Source organism: Dermacentor andersoni, chromosome 6 (genome assembly GCF_023375885.2).
Source record: "Dermacentor andersoni chromosome 6, qqDerAnde1_hic_scaffold, whole genome shotgun sequence".
NCBI lineage: Eukaryota > Metazoa > Arthropoda > Arachnida > Ixodida > Ixodidae > Dermacentor > Dermacentor andersoni.
The window spans coordinates 167369701-167392096 of NC_092819.1; the positions used below are offsets into that span (position 1 = coordinate 167369701).

The 22396-nt window shown below is 44.2% G+C and overlaps 1 protein-coding gene across 6 annotated transcripts in view; it reads right to left on the minus strand.

Annotated features, from left to right (window-relative positions):
- LOC126523413 (solute carrier family 41 member 1-like) overlaps positions 1-22396 on the minus strand; it is a 474589-nt gene that overhangs the window by 300093 nt on the left and 152100 nt on the right. For all 6 annotated transcript variants that reach the window (XM_072288882.1, XM_055066791.2, XM_072288880.1 and 3 more), the window contains one exon: positions 4114-4258. In XM_072288882.1, the coding sequence (XP_072144983.1) occupies positions 4114-4258 (145 nt within the window). The remainder of the gene's footprint in view (positions 1-4113; positions 4259-22396) is intronic.

The following is a 22396-nucleotide window of genomic DNA, read 5'->3' on the forward strand; positions in this document are numbered from 1 at the left end:
TACGGGAAATTACTTGAACTTCATAAATGAAATAAGGAAACGATAAACTGTTGGAAGTGAAAGTGGATGGAAAAAAACCTGTGGCAAGTTGTTTTTACATGCAGGTTGTGGGATCGTTCCCCACCTGAGGCAAGTTGTTTTTTCCATCCACTTTCATTTCCAATAATTTATCGTTTCTTTATTTCATTTATTAAGCAGAAGTTCTTTTTTTCTTTATGTTGTTCTTGGTGTCAGTTTTTGTTGGCTTCTTATGATTTGTCTAGCCCTGTGTGACGTGCTACAGCTTAGCTAGTCATCCACCTTCACAGAGGGAAATGGCTCCAATTTTTTGCTCCGGTTTCGCTTGCGAACCGAGATAATGCTGCAAAGGCAGTGTCATTCGTTCTCGTCTCTGTGGATATAAATCTGGGTTCACATGAATTCTACGTTGGCGCCGTGGTGATTTAGTGGCTATTGTGTTGGGCTGCTAAACACGAAGCAGGTTGATCAAAATCCCGGCCACGACGGCCGCATTTTGATGGCGGCAGAATGCGAAAACACTCGTGTAATTAGATTCAGGTGCACGTTAAAGAACCCCAGGTGGTCGAAATTATTTCGCAGTCCCCCACTACGGCTTGCCTCATAATCAGATCGTGCTTTTTGCACGTAAAAACCTCATAATTTGAAACTCTATATCCCATTTGTCCCTGAGAGTAGGTGCAAACAAGGAAATGCTCGCTTGCTCATACACACACACACACAAACACACATACAACTCTCTCTCACTCACACACACAGATTAACATATGGCACACGTTCACCCCCATACACATTTACGTACGCCCATGCACGTCTACACGCACAATAACGTACGCACACCGCACACAAAAATGCACACATGTACAAACGCGCGTATGCTCATAGACGCGTAAACTCACTCGTGCGCAGGCATATTCAAATATGGAGACAAGCACGCGCTCACACACAAACGCGAGCCTACACGCACGCACGCGCATGACGTGCACACGCATATGCATTCCCTCTTCCTCCATGCTGCCTCTCAAATCCCTGGGCGTGCAAACAAACTGAATGACACTTGTTCTGCAATTGCCGTTCCAACGCCAGCTATAATAAATAGCCTTGCGGTTTAAATTTGGTGCCTCTTGAACTTAATAGGGTTATTTTATTGCAACAGCAAATACATGGACACTCCAGGCGCATTTCTGCCGTCGCCGTGAGGTTCCGCACGAGTGAAAGCGTGTGAGGGTGAGCCGGCGAACGCGCTTCAATCTCGCTTGCGCGAACGAGGAACGCGGCCTGGATGCCTCCTGTCGTGCGCGAGGCAGCGGGGTCAGGCGAGGGAGGTGGGGCCTTTTTCTCCAGCGTCCACTAGGGTGCCTCAATGTCCTCCTCGCCCGCCGCTCCGTACAGAGTGCCGACAGCGCAGTGTCTGCTACGGCACTGGCCACACCAATCGCGGACGCCGTAGTAGACGCCTTTTGCGGAAGGGTCGCGTTGCGGGAACGAGACGTTCATTTGAGGAATCGCCAGCCGTGTGTGCGCAGGCGCGAGTAAGAGCGGGCGCGAGAGAGAAAATGTGTGGGCTTTTGCTCCTTGAATAAATGACTCTGCCTAGGCACTACGGAGGAGGTTTCTTAGCGCGTGTTGTAGGCGTGGGTCCCTAGGCGTTCCGGCATTGCGGTGTGGGGTCGAGTTTGTTTATTCTCGGACGCTCGTTGATTACCATAGCTTGCTAGAAGGGGCTAATCTCTCGGCGTAGTCAGTTGAAACTTGTTGATCCTCGGGCGAAATTTTGTAATATATATATATATATATATATATATATGATTTTTAGTTTTACCTATTCAGTTACGTTTGTGTATTGTTTCGAAGTACCACAGAATGTGCCCGGAATTCCTGGGTATGACAAGTACCGTATAAAAGATGTTTTACCAGTTTTGGACTATGCTTGCCGTGTGTGAAATGCGTTTTCTTGGGTGCATATGAATGCATTAAAAAAAACCAATCCCTCTCCTCAAGGTATCTCAAATCTAAAATGAAATGTTGGTCTTCACAGCTGGAGAATGCTGCTATCGCAGCAAGTTAGCGCACAGCCGAAAGAATCACTGAAATATGCTTTCTTATTTTATTCATTTCTTGCCTGCGGAAATTTAAGTGCTGATAAATTGCTCGTGTAGAGCCATCAACTTTTACTGAGCAGAAACGCTCTGAGCCGAATCGACAATCCTTTTGTGATGTTTTAGGATGAATGTTATAAACTGCTGCCAACCCAAGCAATATCACGCGGTATATATATAACTGAAACAGCCCTGGCTAATGTGGAGTGCTTGTAATTACATAGCTCTTTATATTCGCAGCGTTTGAATAGTGCCCGGAGGGGAACAAGTGTAAATCTCTGTTTGTGAATTTCACCCAAATTCCAGGACACTGATTTTATTAAGCCATGCGCGCTGCCTGGTTCCGCTAGTCATACCGAGGAATCGCGCTTCTTCTCACTGTTATAGGTCAAGCATCATTTCCAGCTGTCAGAATTTCTTTCTTTTCGTATAATGAATGCTTCTTTTGCTAGTGTTTCCTGACGGAACTTCTCGGATACGACATTAAAAATTTCGCACGAAGGCCGCATTGTGTCTTCACACTCTCAAACTAGGCTTTTCTTGCTGTAGCAGGTTTTGCTGCAATTTTTTTAATTCTAAAGTGCTAGGCTGAGCAGGTGTGGGGTGTAAACAAGGCGGACGGATCATGCGCATTTTGTGTTTGTGTTCTAAATATTCTCTGTTACACCTTCTACGAAATATGCCATATATGTCGAAATATTAAAAAGTGTTACCTGACAAATCTCTTGCAAGAAAGTTTCTTGATTCACTCCTTCGAACTCTCTGCTCAAAGTTATATTATTCTTGCGGTTTGGCGATTTTTCAAAATAAAACACTGCCACATACATTTGTCATACCAACATCTCTGAGAATATTTATTTTTATTTTACAGTGCAAGCATCTCCTCCAAGTAAAGGTAAAGTCGCTGAGAAGTGGTAGCCAATTCAACGAAACCACCACGTTATCGTGGTCCTCGGGGGTCTGACCAGCCCGCCGTCATCCAAGCACTGACCAACCTGCCTACCGACGTCAGCTCCCTGCCCTGAAACCCCTGGACAGCCTACCGACCTCGGCACCTTGCCCAATTTGTATCCTGATGGCAGTGCCTGTAAATAAACTGTTTGAAGATAACCGAGCGTCACCCATCTAGGTCCACGGAAAATGCCTGTTTGTGCAAATTTATTCGCAAATGAACTGTCATAAAAGTTAATTTCAGAATTCTTTTATTATTATTTGCAAGTATAGAGGACTTCTGCTTCTTGATATAATATCTTTTTGTCGAGCTTTCCTAGCTACTATTGAGGAAGACGATATGGGGAGAACTGCTATAAAAAATGCCGCTAGCAAAAGGTTTGCGGTAACAATGGCTGCGTGCTCTAGAGCCAGCATATCTAAAATATTCGTCATCCAAAGGGTATTGGCTCAAAGCTGGCAATAATAATGGCAACGATATGGCTCAACGCTGGTCCTACGCTCGCAGCACAATGGCTGCTGCATTGACATAACATTGGTCCAATCTTGGCTTTAACGCTGGGCCAGCATTGGATTGGGTTGCAGTTTGCCAATATGCCAACATTGGTCTAATATTGGTACCAATTTCTGCCAGCATCGGGCTATGCTTGGACCATTGCTGGTGTACTGCTTAGGTCGTAATTTTTCTATTTTTAACGCTCATATTCTCTGCCTGATAGTGCTAGTTCGCGTGCTCGGACACTTGAATATTTCTACAGTACGATAAGTAATGGTTTCGGCTAACGTCTTGTCCATTGTGTCTTTTCCTTACTTTTAGGCGGCCGGTATTCTAGCCGTTTCACCAGCACTGCCGCGCACACCTGACGCCTTCTTGTCAGCGGCGTTGCTGGCAAACTGTACGCACGCGCTGGGACAGGCATACCTTGCGAACACGTCCAATATTATGTACCCCACATATAAACTCGCTCGCGCTCACGCATCGCTGTTAACGTCTGCAAAAAGCGCGATGGAGCTTTGGAACAGAAAGCAGCAGAAAGTGACGCACCTAGTAGGAAGCTGGCGACGGCGGCGGTAGCCATGCTGGATGCTGCCACAAACAGCGCTTGGTCGAGCCGGAAGGCGTCGTCGGAGGCCAGGCCCATGACGATCGCGAACACCGAGGACAGCAGGGAAAGCACGCACGCCTGGCACTGCGCGAACATTGTCCACATTGGGATGTGCCCACTAAGGTGCATCGGCAAGGCTCCAAGGATTTTGGCTCGCGTTTCCAGTTCAGTCACTCACGAAGAATAGCGCGCAAGACAAGGGATGAGGAAGAGACACGACACAGCGCTGTCTAGCAGTCTCCTCCTCAGCGCTATTCTTCGTCAGCATGGAATAACTGGTCGAGCGTTTAGTACTTGTGAGTTTGGTCTGTCTCACGTGACCGTTGCGGTGACGTGTCATTACCGACTTGACCTGAAATTGAGCACACTCGCTTTGAATGGTTCATTATTGAGCAGTAGAGTCTTGCGCAGGTAAAAATAAAGTGTGATATCTTGAGAAAACGTTTGAAGACGCCAGCACAGTATTCAACAACGACGGAACCTGATTGAAGCAGGATGTGGCGCTAGGTACTGAGCCTTTCAGCCTATAGGCCGACAGCTTTCTAGGGATATTGATGTACAATCAACCACAAAAGCTTACGGACCATGGGATTTGGCAAAATGTTGAACTTGGGAGCAGTTTGTGATTGTAGACAGTGTACTATACATTCTCATCGACTATATTCCAACACCAGGCTGCGTTCCGTTATTGCGGATATATTAATCCTTTTCACGGATCCCGTGGTCGGTGAAATTTTGTGGTAGACTGTACTATCTTAACCTTTGTAAGCATGAATATTGGACTGCCTGGCTATGCGGTCAGAGTCGCCACGCGGCGAGGCGTTGGCGTATCCTGGCACTCGTGCAGTAATGGCGTGGCCGTATTAACGTGCATATATATATATATATATATATATATATATATATATATATATATATATATATATATATATATATATATATATATATATATATATATATCAGGGGCGTAGCCAGGGGGGAGGGCTTATGGGGCTTCAGCCCCACCCCCCGAAATTTTTTCGTGCTGTCCATGCACCGCTCACCCAAGCAATCTCCGGTGCCGGAAATCATTCTGAATTTTTTCTAGAATGTCTTTTTCACGCTCGAAAAGACATTGCAGCGCGAACCTTGCGAAGTCGGGCTGGATTTCGCGGCAGCGCGCATGCACCGGGAGTCACATGACGCAAGGATCCACAACCGAGCACAAAGTTTCAAGGTCGTTTTGATGGCGAACGGGCTCGCCACGGCCTCTTGAGGAGGCCGCGGAATCTACGCAGCGCATGGATGTCAATTCCGATATTTATGGGTATTAAGTTCTCATAAACTTTTGATGTGAAAGGTGCATTGACATTTCCAAAGTTGTGCTTTAGATTTTAAATTGCGGAACTTTGTGGGTTTGATGTTACTATAAATATTGGACGCCAAAGGTGCATTGACTATTCTAAAGTCTTACATCGGACCATACAACGAGACAAGCCAAATCAACACACTATCAGACAAGTTGACAAAGCCAGCAGCGTGGCCGGATGAGATGAAGCGTTGTGGTGGTTCATTTGTGCCGTTATGACACATAAAGAAATATCAACATTTTTTTTCACCTACGTCAAAGCATCCGTGTCAAGACACTAAAGCCAGCCAAGGTAACTAAGTTCTTATTTATTTTTTCTACTTCGACTTTTATTCTCGAGGACACATTGAGCCTCTTCAATTTTTTTGTCCTCGCTACCCTACCCGCGGGCTGGTAGGGTAGCGCGCTTCGGTAGTAGGGTAGCGCGCCGCACCACCACGCGGCGCACTTCGGTGCGCGTTCGCTTTTCTCTGGCCGAGTGTATTTTCGCCTGGCAGAGCTTGGGCACTTTCTGGCTAGCCGACGAGAAAAAAAAAAACTATCGTCGCTCGCCGCCATCACTGTGGGGACTCGACGAATTGCACCGCGTTCGCTTGAGCGCAACCTCTCCGGAAAGTCTTGCCTCGCCAGTGTAGGATACCGAGCAGTATGCGTATGGTTCTCGGTGGACCAAGCGTCTCACGTTTTCTTCGATGTTCTTTCGGTAACTACATTAGGTGCCCAAAGTAGGCATTCGATTGTGGCCAACATTGCGCTTTTTCATTTCGGTGCCGCGGCCCCACAAAAATAAAAGAAAGACATTGTTGTTGCGCAGCGAATTGTCGTATGGTGAAAGTTCGATTTTGTTACTTCTGTTGCGAACAGTAAAGGGCCGCGGGACGCTTCAGTTGCCGGATAGTCTTATTATATAGTATTGCGATAGCAAATATATCGACACTTCAGGTGCATTCCTGCCGTCACCGTCACCCTCATGTTTCGTATATAGTACAAGTGCGGTAACATCGTGACCGCGCGCCGCATGCTGTATGTGCGAGTGAAAGTGTAGGGAGGGGGATGGAGGGCTGAAATGGGTAAGACGACAATGGTGGCTCAGTCTTGTGTGCGCAAAAGAGAAAAGCGGGGAGCATGCGCGCCGCCTGCCGTCGCGCGCGATACATCGGGGGGAGTGGATGGAATGGGGGTGGGATCTAGGATTCTGTGGATCTCTGATTGCGCAACATGTTCATTTGCCTTGTTTCACGCATTGTATACCGTGACTTTTCTTTAGATACGTAGATTTATTGGAGACATACACGTATATTTAAATATCTTGTTGTGGGGGTTTTGTGTATACGTGCTGTGAACTTTGTTTCCAGTGACACTTTTTTGCGTTTTATCAAGCTGTATTTTCGCATTTGTATGTTCCATTGTATCTTCGCATTTCTAATGTACGAAGTCGAGTAAAATGAAAGTGAGCCAACCCACCCTGCGCAATAATTGTTCGGTCCATTATCTGCGAGGTTTGCACGTGGCACAGAGGCATCTCTCTGTTACAAAAGTGACACGCAGGTGTGAGTATCAAGGTTGTTTAACGCTCATACACTGGGTTGAACATGGTTGCGCGACATAATGGACGCTCTAGAAGTTGAGCAGCGTGGTGCCCTGAGGTTTCTGACAGCTGAAGGTATTTCCTAAAAAGAAATTAGCCGCCGTATGGCTGCCGTGTATGTTGAACATGGCATTTCATTGGCCACTGTGAAGCATTCGAGCAAACGGGTCAAAGAAGGACATGAAAATTGCAAAGACGATCCAAGGCCGGGCCAAAGCCATCGTGCAATCACCCCTAACAAAATTGCAAAGGTTGATGAGCTGATGAGACAAGAACGGACGATAAGCATCGATGAACTGGCAGAGCGTGTGAACATCAGTCGCGGTTCGGTTCACGCCATAATTCATCAACATCTCGGTTATCCGCTCTGGTGTGCGGAATGGCTGCCCAAGATTTTTAACTACCGCCAGAAGACGGAGAAGTTCAGCGCTGCCTTGACTCATCTGATCCGGTATCACAATAAGGGTGACGACTTCTTGTCTCCAATTGTGATCGGGGACGAACCATGGTTCCACTTCTACGAGCCTGAAACACGACAGCAAAGCTTACAGTGGAAACATTCGAATTCGCCACCCCCAAGAAAGGAAAGACCGTCGTTTCCGCCGGAAAGGTGTAGTTGACTTTTTTTTTTTCGATCGTCAAGGGCCATTACTGATAGAATTTGCTAAATCTTGAGAGGCTGTCAATTTGTTTCGTTATTGTAAAACGCCTGATGGGCTGCGTGTCACAAAGAAGAACAACCTACGTGAAAAATTGACGAATGGGGTCATCTTGCTCCACGACAATGCCGTCCCCACGTCGCTTATGCGGTTTATACAAAACTGGCAATGTTCAAGTGGGAAACGCTGCAACATCCGCCATACAGCCCAGACCTGTCGCCTTGTGACTTCCACATTTTGGAGCATTTGAAGAAACAGCTCAAGCGAACCAGATTCATGTCGGACGATGACGTGAAAGAGTCAGTTGCAGACTTTTTGAAGCAGAAACCCAAGGAATTTAATGAGACGGGAATCACGCGACTCGTTAGACAACGGGACAAATGTCTAAACGATCATGGAGACTACTTTTAAATAAAGTACCCCGTTTGTTATATATTCGCATTGGCTCACTTTCATTTGACTCGCCCTCGTATATTTTGCAGAACTCCTGCTTTTTATACGTGCTCTCTGTTGCGACTATAATTTCGGTGCAATTACTCACGATACACGACCGGTGACAGCTGCTCCTGCGTAATACATTGGAACAAATGGCAGCGTCATTGATATTTTCCACTGGCCGTTGCATACGTACATGAATGTAAACACGGGTCTTGAATGACAAAGTTTCATTAATATATTTGTGCTCAACTTGTTCATTTCATGGCCTTTACATTTTTTCACATCAGCGGCATGCACTGCTTTGTGGTTTCGAACTGATATAGTTCTAAACTTCATGTGATATTGTATTTACTTATTCAATAGAGAAAAAAACATAGAAGCATTGATATCGGTTATTTTGGGCTCAGTTTTTGGCACATACAAGTATATTCTCTTATGAAAAAATACATATTTTACTCGTTTTGACAGTGCGTAGCGTTCAAGAATTCGTTTGCAGCATCTTTAGCAATAACAATGTAGTTATTATTCATGTATTTGATCCCCAGACAAATTGTTTAAGAGGAAGCTGTAGCTCGAGCCCAACTCCGACGCGGCCTATTCAAATACATGTAAAACGCACAAACGCTGTTCTGTGATAACCCTCGGATCGCTTTTAATGAAATTTGTTGAATTTGAGAGAGAAAGTTAAGTTCTAGTGCCTATTGGAAGCAAAATTTCGGTTTAGGGCCTGAACATTGTATAAATATATTGAAAAACTCGAAGGTTAAAAAAAAAAACACAGTAGCACGACGTTTACAAACTAATAGCTCTGCATCAAGCATACATGTCGCTGTTCAGTAAACGGCATCTATTATAACAGTCAAAGGGGACAAATTTGTTGCGTCAATTCGTATCTCACGTCAATTGGTTAAGTTGTGTACATGGATACTGCGAAAGCCGGATTTCCATAATGTTAAATTTCTTGAGATTCACGTGTAACATAGAAATTTTGTCCACTGTAGATGTACTATTAGGTGCAATTCACAAAATTGTGATATCATTTTTGATTGCTGAGTTACATAGTTTTAAACTTGATAGTTTAAATTTCTGAAAATTTGAGATTTTGGTGAATTTTTAATAAAGAATTGACAACCTAAATAAAAAATGAAACCAACAGTCACTAGAATTTAGGTTTTTCTTTTAAATGCAACAAATCTCGTCAAATTTGGTGCATTGATTGCCGAGAAAAAGGAATTCTCCTTCTACATGTATTTAGATACGAGCACCAGAGCTAAACCTTCGTCTTGAGGAGACCGAGTTTCAATGTGAGCCCCCCCCCCCCCCCCCCCCGAACGAAATTTCTGGCTACGCCACTGATATATATGCCACTGCACAAAAAAGGAAGGGAGAAGGAAGACACAAGCAAATCAACCCAGCAAGAGGAACTGACAGAGGCAGCTAATGTGTCAAAAACATTTCTTTCTCCAATAAGGAGTCTGATGGGCAACTAACACAATCCCTATTCCAAATCTCTGCAGCTTCTACTATTTCTCAGGTGGAATGGTCAGGGTGTCTGGCCAGCGATTGAATGCGATAAAACAGAGGCTTGCGTCTGCAGCATGCGCAATGTCCGGCAAGATGGCCTGATATGGCTAGTTTTTCAACGTTGTTCCTGTGCTCAGGTAATCGCTCGTTGATACATCTACTTGTCTCTCCCACATACTCTTTGCCACAGTCCAACGGGATGCAGTAAACCACCACTTCAACACAAGAAAGAAATGGTTTTCGATGGGTCTTGTTGCATCCAAGTGGCTTGCGCGTATCCGCGTTTACCCTTGTGCAGAAACTAGACAGCTCCGAAGGTGCAGGGAAACCGATATCTACACCGACACATTTCCCGAACTTTTTCAGATTGTCACTAATCTCATGTAGGTAGGGCAAGAGGATTAGTTTCTTCTTTACTTGTGTCACCTGGTCAGTGGCATTGCGAATGCTGCCTGCCACGGTGGTCAATACATTCAACGGGTAATCTGCATCTAACAAATGTGAGACTTCGTACTGAAAACTTCTCTGAACCAAGTGCGGGCTAGACTTCACAAGGGCGTTCTTGAAGCACAAATTGACAAAAGCTCACTTCCCTACCTTTGAATGAGGTCAGTATGCAAAATGAGTTTTTTGCCTCTAGGCTCGTAAAAACAAGAGGCAAAAAACCCATCCTTGCATACTCATCAGCTCATGAATGTCCATAACCATAGTGTCTTACATAGAGTATTCTACATTCAATTTGACAGATTACTGCCGAACAAGTATTTAGAAGAAATACTCCATATTGAATAGAGTTATGAACAAATTTAAAGAAAAGTAATTGCCAAATTCTATATCTTCTTGATTGTAGATTGAAAAAAATTAAATTTCCAGAATGCACCATGAAAGAAATTTACATGTACATTTACAGCAAGGTTTTACAATTACTTTCCCTGTACTCAAAAATATAATCTGCATGTAAATTTGTATTTTCTCGGCCAGATTGAACTTTGACAGATATGCAGCTGAAAAGGACTTTGCTTGAAGCAAATGGCAACTCGTGGCATCAAATTCTTTGGTGGAGCACGCAGCAATGATTAAGTACAACAGTGACTGCATGAACTCTACTGCAATTGGCCAGGAAAGAAACTGGAAGCCACACCTGTACCTGTGGGGTCCCAGAGATACAATCAACAGGACACACGCTTATCGAAACGAAGGAACCCTCTCCGTGTTATGCGCGATGCTTGCGTCAGATGCTAAAACCTGCCTAAATAGGCAATTCTTCTTTGTCCCATTAAGAATAATGCTTTCGAATGGAAACCAAACTGTCTAGCTTTTAAAGTTTTATTTGATTAGTTTATGTCATTCTGTGTCATGTTTCCTCCCGACCAGACAAGCTTCCATCAAACTCTCGATGATAGAACTTTTGTGCGAAAGCATTAAGACACTTTTTGCCTAAGCCATGCATTTGGGTGGCAGAAAACATTTTTCTAGGTGCTCTAGAGCGCATTATTCGCAATATGAAACCTCAATTCGCTAAGTGCAACAAATTATTACGCTATATCAAAAAGTAATTAGTTCAAGTATTAAGTGCAGGGTAGCTTGAACTTGAAGCAAGCCTCCTTGCGACATCTTGGTAAATCCGAGGGAAAGTTAAATCTATTCTTCGCATTGCACATAATTCCAAAGAACAAGCTTTATTTTTTGCCAACTAATGAAGGGCAAAGAATTTAGAAAAATTATGGCAATGTAACAGTGCATTGTCAGCATTGAGCTGTACTGTAATGGTATGGCTTGCAACTACTGCACTGGGCTGGATGTTACATGATTCAGCAGTTTCGTATACCACGTTACCAACTTAAATTTCTGTATTGTATAAAGGAGACCAGCTTCCAGCCTGAAACGAACCTGCACTTGGTATTCATAGTGAGCTCCCAACAATAAAAAGATTAATAATTTGTTATAAGTTTGAGGAATTTAACTCTCGTACTGATTACGAATTCTGCAGCTGCCTAATAAAGCAAGAAAATATATTGTTTTATGCAAATGTTTTTAGGAGGTGAAGTATGGCATGCAATACATAAGTGTGACCGATCAGAGGGAAGAATATAAGGCACACAGGCAATAGTGTGAGAATGTACCCCCGTAAGAGTGAATAATGAAAAGATAAAAATTATACACATCTGGACACCTCATGCATCTGAACGAGGTTCTTAAAAAGGCAATTTGGCTAGATAATTATAGAGTCTGTACGGAGTATATCATGCATAATTACTTAAGCCCCCCCCCCCCCTCCCCCAATTATATGTAACTCCGAGGAGGCTACTTTGGTAAGTTTATAAAACTAAGGGCACTCCAAATCAGCAAAAGATAAAATTCAAGTGATATGCCACTATAAATCCCGAAAATAGCACATACAGTAAAATGATTGCACATTACACAAACGCGCCCTACATCTCACAAGGTAGCGACAGTTTTGTACGCACCTTTGTGAAAGCATGCAGATCAGGTGCTTTATCGTTGTGCTGCCCAGCTTACAGCAGTGCAGCAGGTTCCTGCGGGGTGTAGGGATGCCTCCAGAATTCGCATAGCCTTCAACAGTAACAACTGTTTGTTTAATGTACTGTGAAAGTAGAAATTTGTGATTTACCAGTGTCATGTGGAATTGCAAAGAGTGCCGCACATAGCTAGCTACATCACTCGGTGTCAGGTTGTACGAATCTCTCTTCGTTATATCTCAGGACGTTTACACTGCTATTTTGCGACAAGTGAAACTTCAAAAAGGAACGAAATCAGCAGCAACAACAGACTACCAGGACGATCGTCAACAGAACTCAAATATATAGTAAAGCACAGAGCATTGGATTAAGAAAAAAATATTGAGCCCATGAAAAGCATGCTGAAAGCAGGGCCGCGATTTCGTAGTGACGCTGTTGTTTTCGCTATTCGTTAGTGGTCTGACCGACTCCCCGGTCAGTGTTGGCCGGCCGTTAGCGGTGGGCGACAAGAGTGGCATAGAATCGAGCGGGAAGTATCGCTACAAAATCGCAGTCCACCTACGCTTGCAAAAACTGACATCCAGTTCTTAATGTATGTATAGTAAAGACCAGCGTTTCAGTGAAATGTCTCGATTAAAAAGAAACATTGTTATTGAAATATCGGCCTATATCTCCTCTGGATCACAGCCAAATTCGCGAAGACACTCAAGAACTTAAACAATACCGACAGGTTCTCGTGACGCGGATCTTCAAACCCAACTGTATACGTACAAAAATTTTCATACAAGGCTGAATCGTCAAACTTAGCAATCGTGTGCCAAAGCGCGAAGCCCATGACACATCGACGTATACATTACACATGTACTATAATTGCGGGAATGCCAATATAACGCAGAATTTCTTTCCAGGAAACTACCGAGCAAACAGCAACTTCCAGTGTTTTCATAATTGTGTGCCAATTCAGTTATAGCAATCAAGGCGGGTAGCATATACTTCACAGAAGGATACTAGTACGCTGCAACATCAGACGAAGCTTTCGTAAAATTGCTTGCTAAGTGAACACAGCAGCATGGGAAACCTACGATCAGAAAGCGCTCTGCTCTGGCTAGTTACATGACGCTCATTACATCAACCATAAGCTTCAAGAATGCGCGCAAGTGCCAAATTTGCTTACCATTCAAGACGTAGTCAGCAAACGCTCCTTCGTCTTACACGTACCGCGGCGCCGACGTTTTTCTGGCGCAAGCACGGTAGAACTTTCGATGAACTCCAGCTCCACAAAATCACAACCTCCAACAAAGTTTTCCATAAACTATGATTCGTAGCCCCAGTACCAGACTTTTCGCGAGAGCGCGGGCAGGCAGCTCGGCAGAACAAAGGCACCTCGGACGGGTGCAATAGTAGGACACTCACATTCGACACTGGTGGATCGCACAAAACACACGGCGAAGTAATGGCGTTACACGAGTCCGGAAGGTTTTGCGATGGTTAATGCCCACGACAAGAAGCACATGTTTTCTAGGCACTTCTAAAACATAATTCCTCTACCGCCTTACAGCAGCGAGCACTTAGTACAACCAACGTGGTCTGTGGGCCAAACAAATGCTGCAGTAGCGCCATACTGCGGTTCTTAGAAAAATGTATTGTAAATTAGAAAACTGCGTATTTGTTCCTGATAAGAATCGGTAGGGACCCTTTAACGAATTTGGTGGGTTTAAACAGTCTGTACTTTGTAAAAGTATGCACTTTGTGATACGAAGTTTAGGCAAATGTACACAAGAAAAAAAAATGTGGATATGGCTTCCAAGTTTCCCATTCGCTTTAGGCCCAAGAAGTTTTCAAAAGCACCGCCTTCGAGATCTGATTTTGTTACTCAAAGGTAGCTGCAGCTGGGAGGAGGGCAGGCATTAAGGCCCCAATTGGTGGGCTTAAAGTATCTGGGTAGGCTTCCTTATTTATAAAGCATATGCAGGGACTTAAGCCGAACCATGAGCGAACTTTAGTTGGCGAACACGAGGCTATCAGCGCGCCGTCCGTGCAGGTCCATCTGCTTGCAATGGTGGACGGCCTACTGGCTTCCTTGACTCCTACCGAGCGCACATTCATGATCACCACCCATATACACGCTTCCTATACCCAGCATCCAGTGTACAGTGCAGCGCAGGATTATGGGCCCAGTGCCTTGCGCTGAATGCGGGGGCGCTGGGCAGGCGCGGCGTACTGGGAGGCGCTGGCTACTGGTGCAAAAACCAGCTCTAGCGCGTTAAATACGCGGTGCCTGGACACCGCATAATTATTTTGAATGCAGAAAGCAACATAGAGCGTTTGAGTGCAATCAAAAAAGAAAAAGAAAGCGTAAAAATACAATTGCTTTGACAAGGATTAGATCGTCGGACCTACAGATCCCAAGCCCGGTACTTTACCGCTGCACCACACCAGGAGTTGAACGTAAAAGGATAATTTGTCAGGTCCAAATCCAGAAGCAGTTTCGGTTTTACAGAGATGCACTGTAAACGAAAATGAGCCGAAAAGGGCATTTTAAGGGATGTAACCTCCCTTGAGACTGCGTGCCTGAAAACCGCGCCCCCTTACAGTGGTGTAGAAATGTTCAGGGTCCTCCATTTTGCTCCATCGCAAAATGGGGATGAAAGAAGGAGAAAGAACCCCAATTCTACATCCTTCTTTAAGAGGGAGTTTAGAAGCTAGAGGCCTCCCTTTAGCGTAAGCGGAGTTCTGTTTCTTATTTTGTGTGTTATTTTATTTTAATTTACACATCTGTGAGAAGGAAACGAGAAAGCAGAGATAAATTGTCCAAGTGGTTCTTTTTCTTTGTTTTTTTTATTTCTGCAAATTTATACATTTCCAGAGTGCAAGCCAACTTATTCAGGGGCGATATAATAGACGATTTGTTTGTGTGATAACGTGCGGCGCATGGAAACGGCGCCGGTACTACCTGATGTGCGACGTCACACCTGCCTATAAAATGTATGCGCTTGTGAATAAATTGTTCTTGCTCTGTGGTCACTAGGTCATATCAGTTCGTCTCGTCGACCACAATGTCCTATCGCGCTGCCAGAACCCCTGGTCGGCCCCTGACGACCTGTCTTCGGAAGCGGGACCATGCAAAACTTCGATGGCTTCGGCCGCGGAATGTCCTCGCTTCTGTTCGTTTTCCCATCAACTAAAAGTGAAACTGAAGGCAAAGCGCGTTTCACTGCCTTAAAAGAAAGCACCTAGCCAATCTCAATTCTTTTTCTTGTTTCTTGCCCTTGTTGTCCACATACCTGAATGTATTCCGAGTTTTTATGCCAAGACAACGGCAGGGCATCACACATGCTAGAAACATTAAAACAAGGAACAAGGAATGTGGCACAAATGATCCACAGAGTCACAAAACAACAAAAAGGATTCAAAGAAGCGGAGGCAGTCAGACTTGTGTAAGCATTCATTATTAGCAGAGTGACCTATAGCCTCCCCTTTCGAAAACTAAATAAGGCTGAAATGTCTAAAGTGAGCTGCATCATCAGGGCAGCTAGGGCTCCCAAAAACACAAGCGCCAAAAAGCTGGAGACTCTTGGTATTCACAACACATTTGAAGAACATGCCACGGCAGTGGTTACGCCACAGAGAGAACGTCTGAATTCGACAAAACAAGGAAAGGCCATGTTGCAATAAGTGGGATACCCCTGAGAGCGCAGTATGGCCGGGAAAAAGTTTTGCTACCCAGACAAACAAGAGAGAAAATTCTAGTTTCACTCATTCCAAAGAGTATGAGCATGGAACACCACCAAAGCAGAAGAAAAGCGCAATCAAAGGCTTTACAAAAGAAATATGAAAGAAATCCAGACATATATTACACAGATGCGTGTGGAGTGGCGACAGACAAATTCACGATAGTGGCCTTCAATCGGTCCACAGTGATAACAACCTCTATTCGGAACCCTGCAACCTGCACCGTGGAGGTAGCAGCCATAGCACTGGCCTTTCGAGATGCAGAAGCAAAAGAAACAATCTGCATTGGCCATTATAGACTCTAAGGCAGCATGCTGTTCGTTCATGACGGGTACTGTCCCCCACAAAATTCACAGAATTGCACCAGGTGGTAATTTGGAGCCCGGCGCACATTGGACTCGAGGGAAATGAGAGGGCGGACCGAACTGCTGGAGCAATAAGCATCCGAGCACTAGTCGGTCCTTTCAAGGAACCCCCATTGACCCACTCGAAACCTTCGAAAACCATGTAAAAGCGAGACAGAAATACAGCTACCCACACCTCAACTTTATGGGAGAACAGGCCAGGGATTGGCGCTGTGTACAGACTAACCACGCATTTACACCTACAAATACTCAGTAAGATACAAGCTGCATTCTATGAAAGTACATGTTCTTGGTGCGTGGAGCTGACAACTCTTGCCGACGTAACATGAACATATAAACTACAGCCTCCAAATTCCAATTGGCCCTTACGGCGCAAGTGCCAAGTAACAGGCACTGGGATGTTTGGCTTGCTAGTGAAGATGTACAGAGCCAGAGAGCTCTTCTCGATCAAGCCCAGCAAACCACCGAGACCAGTGGAGCCCTGGACTAAGGGACGAACCGACCGCTCAAACCACTAAGAGAAATAAAGTCTATACTACTACTACTTGCCCTTAGTGCTATCAGGCATCATGTTTACCTGCAATACAAATGAGCCACTTCTCACTTGATTCACTCAGTTTCCATCTAGAAAATGCACTCTTTGTAGGAGGGCATGTGCAACAGTTTGTTGCCACAGAGGGGCATGTAATATGGAAACCGACGTAAACATTAATGCACTCTGCAGTAACTTGTTCTGAATTGAACTTTTAAAAATAAAGAGCAATTTAAATAAATGGCAACATGTGTTAGTTCTTTTAATCGGTGAGTAGTGTGCCACCATCTGGGACTTTTTTTATTCCACGTGGTCGAGGTGTGTGGCTGTCATTGTATTGCTTTCAAGCTCCTGCGTTAAGTGTGCTTGTGGCACCTGAGACAAATTCGCAAAGCAAATACATTTCAGATAATAGTGAATTCTTGTCAAACATGACACACATATTGCTGTATTTGTCTGGGAAAATTCATTCGGAAAAGGGGCTTTTATCGCATCAGTAAATTATTCATTGTGGCCATTTCAGCTGACCTTTTCTGAGATTGACCATTAATTTTACAGCAGTGGCTTTCTACAATTATAGTATTCAGTGTGTATACTGCTTCTTTTCAGATATATTAACATCATACAAGTCTACATTCCTAAGAACTTAGCCAGAGGCCACATTGCAAAGACGGGGATCTGAGTATCAAGAAAAAAAAACAATATTAAAGGTAGCAAGAAGTACTCACGCGCAAATGTTCATTGTCAGAGGGATGGAAGAATAATACAGACCATCCAGGGGGTGCACGAAAACCACATAACAGCCACAAAAAACAAAGCCTACTCGTATGTCACAGCCATTTTATTTAAAGATGACATTTCACTCCAGTGTACGCATAATGAAGCCTTGCTAATTATGTGAATTTACTAGCACTACCGCCCAGTACTGCTGTGCTCCTGGTGTTTCACATTTGCAGGCAGCCATAGGTGCAGCCACATCCATCATTCGTGCATCACTCATATTGGACGATACACACCTTGCTGCAAAGAAAAGGAGCCACAATATAGCTTTCAAACAATTCTTGGCAATTAGTTTGAGAGAGGCGTTTCCAACCACACGCGACTAGACCGGCATTGTCTTGCAGCTTGCTCGACACCGGAAACGTAACTCCTTGCCCCCGAGCCCAAAATTTCTGTTTACCTGGCATAAGACGATGTGCAGACAATGCTCACCTGCCCCCTACCCTCCTCTCACCCCCAACGCATGCCCCAAAGTATTCCTGGCTACGGCGCTGGTCCTTGTTGCAAGAAATAGAAGTACAGATCCCTGCTCTCGATGTTCGCCAATCCGGAACAAGACCACATTGGCTAGGTAAAATAAAGCAGACACCAATGTCAACCTTCCACCTGATATGAAAGACTGCTTCTAAATGTGGAGGAGCATGTACCGAAGTAGCCGGTAATGTTGTTTGGTCTACTCCAGCCACGTATTATTTATCAGGCTCAGTTTTACTGACTCTCACGGAAGCAGAGGGACCAGATTGAGATCATTATTCATGGCATCCAAAAAATTATCGAATCATTGAAAGTGTCCTCAAGCCCAGGAATTGACCTTATCAATGCGAAATCCTTAAAAAGTACCAAATATATTCTAGTATTATGCTATCCAAAATATTCCAACAATCAATTGATGAAGCGACACTGCCATCCGACTGGAAAGTCGGAAAGGTGGTTCCAGTTTATAAACCTGGAAGTAAAAATTCACCCCTAAACTACCGCCCGATTTCACTAACTAGTATCGCGTGTAAAATCCTCGAACACGTTCTTTACACAAACATTGTTAATTTCCTTGATGTCAACTGGTTCTTTTCAAAGGCTCAACATGGTTTCCGCCGATCTCTTTCCTGCGAAACATAATTGGCTTCCTTTACACACAAGCTACATACAATTCTTGATCGTCGTTCTATAGCTAACCGTGTCTTCCTAGATTTCGCAAAATCTTTTGAAAAAGTTTGACACAGTTTACTTCTCTTTAAATTAAGCAAATTGAACATTGATAGGAAACTTCTCTCCTGGATCGAATATTTTCTAACCGGACGCTCACAATTCGTGTCTGCTAACACTTATAATTCCCCGTTGAGGCCAGTTCATTCTGACCTGCCCCAAGATTCAGTGCACGGCCCTCTCCTGTTTCTCATTTATATTAATGACTTGCCGCAATGCGTGGCCTCTAACATTCACTTATTCGCCGACGATTGCGTAATCTTCCGAGAAATTATTGACCAAAATGATGTTACGATCCTTTAAAACGATATTAACTGTATATCTAACTGGTGTAATGTCTGGCTGATGGAACTCAACACAACAAAATGTAAGGTATTACGTATCTCCCGTACAACATCTTGTCCCATTTCCTACTTGCTCGAGAATTCCGCTCTCGAATCCGTAACATCCTATTGCTACTTAGGTGTCCACATAACTTCCTCTCTTTCTTGGTCTCTTTATATTAGCAAAATAATTATCAAGGCAAACCACTCGATAGCTTACCTCCGGCGCAATTTTCCATCTGCTCCTGTTTCTTTAAAACTCCTCCTTTACAAATCTTTAGTCCGAAGTAAACTCGAATATGCCTCTTCAGTCTGGGACCCCAGCACTGCTATATTAACCTCTGCCCTCGAGCTTGTCCAAAATAACTCTGTCCGCTTCATTCTAGGAAACTACAGTCGTACTGCCTGTATCACTTTAATGAAAGAGTCCCTACAACTTGTGTCACTCGCCTGTCGCCGCAAGTTTTCTCGCCTATGTCTCTTCCACAAGATATACTACAGTCCCGCCCTACACAACCACCGTATTCTTCTCCATCATACATTTCCCCTCGTTTCGATCATGCACAAAAGGTGGGAATAATGTCGTGCTTAACGCAAACATGTTATCAATCATTTGTACCCCGCACCTCACAGGACTGCGACCACCTTCGTGGAGCAGTCACGTCCACTGTTCACTATTCCCAGTTTCATAATGTTTTAAACACAAGTGTATTGCAATGTAACTAACCAACTATGTAATTATATTTGTTATCGGTCAATTGCTTGAATTTTTGTTGCTTCCCGCAATTATCTCATCGTTTTAGCTAACATTGTATTAGCAGAAGAAAAACCTGTATAGGGTCTTTTTTCCTGTATGTTCCACTCCCCTCTGCAATGCCTCTGGCCCTGAGCGCAATGCTAATAAATAAATAAATAAGTAAATAAATAAATAAATAAATAAATAGACATGATGAGTGCAATAGCTGCTCTCCCTCTGTTCGCTCAAGCACACGCCCAGGTGAACACCATGGCAGCATTGTTAATTCAACGTGAATGAGCATGTGAAATAAAGAGGTTGCATGTTGCAGTCACTTCTAATTGCTTGGGTGCAAGAACAGACCTAAGGCCGTCGTACGGCTGTACACTGATGTTCCTTTGGGCCAATCTATTTTGTACAGACGCTGCTATTACAGGAGATGGAAGCGTAGAATAATTCAGCCTTAAGTACTTCCCTCTTTATTAAAATAAGGGCTATACAATGGATGTCTGCAACTCTACTTGAGCTTCATACCATACATGACAAGAGTCTGCAGAACAGGGCTGGTACACCGTAAAGTCAAACATAGCACCAATGAGGCAGCCTCATTTTTATCAAACATCGCCCAAATGGAGACACACACCAATTCCTTGAGTGCCATTTAATAGCTGAAGGAAGACAGTAAAGCCACATAGCTTTGTCAGAAGATAAACAAGCTTCACAACTACTCGCTTTTAGTGCTTGCTTAACTAGGTACAGGGACACATCTCTGGCCTTTTCACGGCCATGGCAGTTAACAAAGCACACAACAACATAAGAACATCTATCTACCCGCACCTATTGTGCAAGGCTCACTTACCGTCTTTCTACCCCGAAAAGTTTACTCTGATGCGACACATGCTTTTACGCTCAAATTTGACAGCCTTTGCTGCATCAATTTTGCCAGCACTGTCAAGGACGCAGTATTCTTAACAGCAATTTATCATCAGGAAATATGTAATCTTAATAATGTGAGCACCGGCATTTTGAATTACTTATTATGAATGGAAAGAAATGTCACTGCTGCCTGAATGAAGAGAGTAATCTTCTGCAATTGTCGAGAGTCAGTGTAGCTTCATTCAATACTGTTTCACAGCAAGTTTGTACAAAGGATTATTACAGGCAGGGAATTATAGGCCTAATTATGCTTTTCACTTGCTCTGAATGTGACCTTAAACAAAGCATTGTGTGTAAAAAGGCAAATGTTCTTTGAAATGAAGCATCTATCAGCGAGTAGCATTTCGCCTTTTGAGACTTTTTAGCATCCATGGCGGAGAGAATAAATTGCCACTGTATCTCTATAAGTCATGCCTCTAAAGATGCACATGGCATTTAGGAAGGCAAATTTTTTTAACCAGGGAGGGATGTAGGGAAAAAACTTTAACGAGAAAAGGATCTGCAAGGTTGCCAGCCTGGGCTCAGGTCACCCGGGCATCCAGGCCCACTGGACAGCCCATAGTTGGCCGTGTAGTTCCAAGCTAGTCAGAGCGCTTAGCCATTGCTCCTCGAGAAGGTCTGGTTCTATCTTGTCCTCTACATATACTGATCTGATCTGTGTGCACTTCCATAAGATGTGTGCCATGTCTGCGTGTTCGTGCTAGCAGAGCTTGCAGCTCGCGTCTGGGTATCGTGTTGAATTTGCTCTGTTTATATGCACTGGGTTTTGGAACGTTCTCGTTTGCAACCTTCTCCAATCTGTTTCTTGAGACCTGTCGAGTTGTTTGTGGGGCTGTGGGTATGTTTCTCTTTGTTTTGTATAGTGTGTCAGTATGCCGTGCTCCGTGACCAGTCTGTCCCTGTTGGGTCGTATCGCTACTTAGTTGCTGTCTCCTCCCCGCAGTCCTTCCCCTTTCCCCGGGGTTGCGGGGTGTTGGGCCGTCAGTGTCTGAGCCGCAGTGGGTTAGGTCTCGCCCGGCTCGGTGGACCTTCTCGTTGAGGTTGGGAGGGCTACTCATGGTTACTTCTCCCATATGTACCGGGATCCATTTGAGTTATTTGGGTCATGTCAGAGAAACACTAATGTATTTTTCAGAAATGGTACAGTGTTACTCTGCTGTTGTAAAGGTGATTCAGAAGAGCTCTCTAACTCCATTGACTAAGTTTTCAGAGGTGATTGCAATGGGTGATTCGCCTGTTACTCTGGGATTGCTAGTCTGGCGCTTACTGTCAGTGATATACACAGCATACCAGTCTTAGAGCTCAACTTTCAAGAGCCAAGAGACACGTCACGGATGATTTAATCATGGATTTTCTCAGACACATGGAATTACCACATTAAGACTGTGTACAAGCATTTAATCATCAGTACAACTGTGAAAAGGTGGTAGTTTCTTGCGGTATAGCCTCCAAAATGCTTGACCAGTGGCATTCATTGTTGAGCTGACCATTCAGGCCTCCCCACTAGCTAAATTGTGGACACCACAGGTAGTATCACCTCCATGTTCGGTTACGAGTTTATTAGGCTACCTTTTTGTA